Source organism: Monopterus albus, unplaced genomic scaffold (assembly GCF_001952655.1).
Source record: "Monopterus albus unplaced genomic scaffold, M_albus_1.0 scaffold264.1, whole genome shotgun sequence".
Classification (NCBI taxonomy): Eukaryota; Metazoa; Chordata; class Actinopteri; order Synbranchiformes; family Synbranchidae; genus Monopterus; species Monopterus albus.
The window spans coordinates 735,416-740,664 of NW_018128144.1; the positions used below are offsets into that span (position 1 = coordinate 735,416).

A 5,249-nucleotide genomic window follows, 5' to 3' on the forward strand; every position below is an offset into this window, starting at 1 on the left:
GATCACTCCTACCCCATTTCTCTTCCTGTCCACACCATAATAAAACAGTTTGTATCCCCCTCCAATGCTACGCACTTTGCTACCCTTCCACCTGGTCTCCTGCACACACAGTATATCTACCTTCCTTCTCTCATCATGTCCGCCAGGTCTTTACCTTTCCCTGTCATTGTGCCAACGTTAAGAGTCCCTATTCTCAGACCTATACTCCCGCCTTTCCTCTTCTCTCTCTGTCTACGAATCCTTCTACCTCCTCTCCTTCTTCGACCAACAGTAGTCCAGTTTCCGCCAGCACCCTGTAGGTCAACAGCACTGGTGGCGGTCGTTGTTAACCTGGGCCTCGACTGATCTGGTATGAAGTTCACACTGATGATTCGCATGTTTAAATTTGACATGTTTTTATGCCGGTTGCCCTTCCTGACACAACCCTCTCTATTTATCCGGGCTTGGGACCGGCACAGAAGTCACTGGCTTGCAACCCCTGTGGCTAGATTGGACTATAACATGTCAGTATTTGCCATTACTTTGTATTTTTTTAAGTAAAAAATAAATAAAAGGTTAACGAGTAACTTTTGTTTCAGTCACAGATGGATGGAAACCAACATTTTAAGTTCCACCACAATCATTCAGAACAGCTTAATGCTGCCATAGATAGTCTCTAAGCGTGTGGATGAACACCATTCTTTCAAAAGATATTCCTTCAGTCGATGTCTTGATGATGCTGGTGGAGACACTGTCTAACACGTCAGGCCAGTATAGGTGTTCGACTGGGTTAAGAGCTGGTGACTGCGAAGGCAACAGCATATGATTTACATAATTTTCATACTCATCAAAGCTGTGACCTTTCTGATAGACTGCATTGGTTGTTTCTACAGTCATGTCCTGGATTCATGCTTACTGGTGTGTGTATAGTGCACTTTAATAAATATAGATCAGTGTATAACTGAAAAAAATATTAGTCTGATATCACCACAAGATGTTAACATGGCTAATCAATGCTAAAGATCATTGCTGGGCTGCCAGCACCATGGTTAGAGTCACAGTACTTGAATGTGATATTTTAGGACTCTTTCCAAATGTAACCAATGCAAATGCAGTGAGATGAGTCTTCATGTATGTCTCAATTTGTGTTTGTGTGGAGAGAGAGTGAGACAGAGCTATGTGTGGACAATGGATCACTGTTTGTCTCAAATAAGCTCTGTCCAGGTTTTCTGTTATCTCAAACTTGATTCATCATCCATTGCAAGATCTGTAGAACACGTTAGCAAGAAATCAATTCCCATTTCCCAGAAGTGAGACGTGTAGGCTTTCTCCTATGGGCCTGATTTAGCCAGACATAGCCTTTAATCTCCCAGTGTATTTGATTGGACAGTTTTCCCTCTGTAGAGTGTTTGTTGAAGGCCTTGATGCAATCCTTCTGGTAAAACAAGCATCCCAACAGCCGGTGCAGGGCTCTTAGCACCCCCACCCCCTGCCAGAATTCATGCTCTTTCTCTCTCTCTCTCTCTCACACACACACACACAGAAACACAAACTCACCTCTCGTTGCATGCTGGCCCTCTCAGCACCATGATGAGGCTCTAATTGCTAAACAGATGTTAATTGGTTTTTGCACCTAGAGAAAAACCAAACACGCAGGTACACATGAGCTGTTTATGTTCTTTAATAAACAGCCTTCCAGGCAGACTAAGATCTGTCTTTGTGTAATTATGGACCATATTAAGTGTATGCAAATTAAAAAATATCAACAATATTGCTGTGAATGCACTAAGGAACTGTATGCTTGTATCTTTAGGGAGACAGAGTATAAAGGCCTTCAGCTTTCTCTGGACCAGGCCACATCCAAGGCCTCTTTCCCCTACAACAGCGACACCACCAATAGCTTCACGGACAACTGCAGAACTCCCAAGAGCAGAATGTCCCGGCCCAAGACCAAAGCTAGACTCTCACCATACACACAGGTGAGGATTTAGTGTCTTACTGGACTGTCATTTAGCTTTGAAACACACCTGATCTGATGCTGACATATGAAAACAGTGCAGTGGTCTAAGCTAAGCTTCATATTTAGGTAGTGTTTCCTAGAAGGAGATTTCATGTTGTAGCTCATTCAGGTGTTGTTTTGATTTAGGGTCAGGCTGATTTTGAAGGGAACATACAGTGAGTGCTTCCTTAGCATTGTGTATTAAAATTCAGTTCTGATTTGTAGTCACTTGGGCGTTCTTACAGTTTTGCCAAATCATTTCAATCACTTATGATAACATTATATTCACCAAATAAATAGCTGAGATCTGGGAACATGTGATGGATGACCACTGCAGTGAATTATTAGATGATCTTCATTTGCAGGTAAAGCTGAATGTAAGCACACCAAAAATGTTGATAATAATTCCCCATTTCACAGGAAATCTATGTGCACACAACTGCTGCCAGTAGGCAATTTAAAGTAAAGCCATTGAAGAAAGTGTGATGGATGGTTCCAAATTACACTTAATAAGTTTTCTTTGGCTTTGTTTTCTCTGCCAAACAAGTTTGACTAGCATGGGGGTTTGTTTATAGCCTGTTTGATTGTCTGACTGCTCATGTTTTTGATGTGCTTATGAAATTGCTGCTGTATTCCCAGATCTTAACAATGTCTTTGTTGAGTGCCAATAGAAAAATTGGCCAAGCTAGTCCTAGCAGTGGTAAAGGTTAAGGTGCATACCACATACATGCAGTGTTCATTTGTTGCATGTTGTACCCCCATTGCTCTTCTTGTTCTTTGTCTTCCTCTGCATTGTGGCTGTTGAGGAAAGGTGAAGACACAAAAATAAATAAAAAGTAATTGTACAAAAATAAGTTCCAAGAGTAAATCAACCAGAATGATCATTATTGAGAACTGGATGCTTTGCTTCAAGATAGCAATCCATGCCTTCCAACTGAGGACACAGACTGAGTGATAACAATGAAAAATGTTATTTAAGCTTCTGCATTATGCTGCTCACACCATAGGAAGAACTATTTATGGGCTCAAGTGTGTCACATGACCTGCCATCACATTACCTGCTCCCACTATGACAAATTTGCTACAGCCTGGTACTTGGGTAACAGAATTAAGGAATAGGATAATAATCAGGATAATCACCTTTATTGGCCAAGCTGGTAAGGTTGCCCTTCAACCTGAAATGTTACATCAACAATAGGATATTCTACTTTATCCCCATGTATACAGCACACATCAACCCTCTCTTCACTAAACATAACATTTTTTGAAAGGGTATCTTTTCTAACAAAAGTGCGATTACTACCCGAGTCAAGAAGGGCTACGCAGGGTCTATCCTCAGTAAATACCCCTATTGTAAGCTCCCCCTGTTGTTTCTTTAACATGTCATCCCCTTCCAATTTAGATAAGTATGTTACACACAAGGAATTTGTTTCCAGTACAGAACTGATGGCAGCCATCTGCGGTGCCAACTCAACCAATGGCTCTAACCATCAGGGGAACAGGGGGGTTCAATGTCTTGCCCAAGGACACTTCGACATGTGGACTGCAGGCACCAAGGTTTGAGCCTTCAACCTTCCGGTTGGGAGACTACTGCTCTACCCACTGCACCACTGTCGCCTCCCAAAGAGGGCGGGAGAATTTTTTATAATCTCTTAACCAGTGTACCTGTATCCAAATTAGTCTCTTTTTCACCCAGTGTCAGCTGGCGTTGTCCTCCACCCATGAACCTCTACAGGATAAGCAGTATAGCTAATGGATGGATATGTGTTGTAGGATGACTAGCTCTGTCCAGTAGAAGAGGAGGTAGAAATATAGTAGTGCTAATATACTAAAAGCTAACATAATACTCCATCATCTCTTTTCTTATCCCCCCTAGCCACATTTCTCACTGCAGTATCCTAGTTTCCAGATGGCGCGGTCAGAGTCTGACCAGGACAGCCCATGGAGCAGCAGCCCCCTCACCGACTCAGCCTCCCCTCAGCTGCTGGAGCAGAGTGAAGGCCTAGATGGCTCCTGTGTGTACAGACAGTTCACTGATCCTCGCCCACTGTGCTACAGCCTGTCTGAAGAGCAATGTCACTCCACCAGCGAAGGCCATGCACATTTGCACACATATGGTCAAGGTCAGAGTTGTGAGCGGGGTCGATGCGAGGCAGGGCGATATTTTCTAGGAGCACCACCGGCCAGCAGGAGCGCGTGGTGGGATACTACCCGGTCCATCATTCCACTGAGCAAGAGCTCCTTGGAGAACCATGAGGGATTTGATAGCAGCATGCCACATATCACAGCCATCCACAGCTACCACGGTGAGGACTAAAACCTGGGCCATGTCCACTGTAGTCACTGAACTATGTGGGTTGTTGAAACCTTGATAGTTTTAGAATGAATTTGCTGATAGCTGACAGCCAGTATTCTGCACTAATAATGTACCTACTCTATATCCATAGCTCCATTTTATTAAAGGTGTTTCTTGTAAGACTGGAGTTGTTGACTGGTAGCTCTGTCTCAGTCCAAAACAGTCCTTTGTGCTCAATACAGTTAACACTCACTCCCTGCATTACATGCTGCTGTGGTCCCATGTACTGCAATCTCAGATTTAGACTTGGCCTGTGTCAGTGCACGTATGGGAACACTAGCACCTGTAATTCGTAGACCATTGCATAGCTGTTGCATACTTGTGTGAACATTAGCATTCTAACTAGAAGGTTCTCAACACCAAAGTACAGAGAAGAAGAAGTCAGGAAATGTTAATGGAAAACATTTTGAGCCAGGCTCAAAGCTGTTACATTTTTCATCCTAGAACTGGTATTTTGCCACTTTATTAAGTGTTGGTATTTTTTTCAGACTAGTTAAGTAATGCCATTTTTGGACGTGTGAGTACCTGCTAGCAGACCAATAGCAGGCAGCTACATCTCAGTCAGAGCTGAGTCAAATCAACCCATCAGTGTGCAAGACATGCAGCTCTGCACAACATGTAGTTGAGATTTAGGATGTGTGCACGTCGGACCATCTTCAACCATCAGTATCCAGTGTTTACCCATAAACTCCTTTGCTGCACAGGTATGCTTGATTTGATTTGATTTGGTTTATTCTTTCAAGCATGTAAAGACAGTTAATATGTCAACACACATAATTTTACACATATCCAACAAATGCTAATCCAATATCAATTTGCTTATACCTAGTACATGCTTGAATGGAGTAGGAAGAAGTCAGACTTATCCAGTCCTACCCCATGACATCATCTTACATCATTGGTTTGCAAGCAGTA

At 42.8% G+C, this 5,249-nt stretch overlaps 1 protein-coding gene across 2 annotated transcripts in view; it reads left to right on the forward strand.

Moving 5' to 3' along the window:
- Nucleotides 1–5,249, forward strand: part of sim1a (SIM bHLH transcription factor 1a) — a 27,600-nt gene that overhangs the window by 16,752 nt on the left and 5,599 nt on the right. For both annotated transcript variants that reach the window (XM_020621656.1, XM_020621655.1), the window contains exons 9-10: nt 1,793–1,958; nt 3,855–4,284. In XM_020621656.1, coding sequence (XP_020477312.1) covers nt 1,793–1,958; nt 3,855–4,284 — 596 coding nt within the window. The remainder of the gene's footprint in view (nt 1–1,792; nt 1,959–3,854; nt 4,285–5,249) is intronic.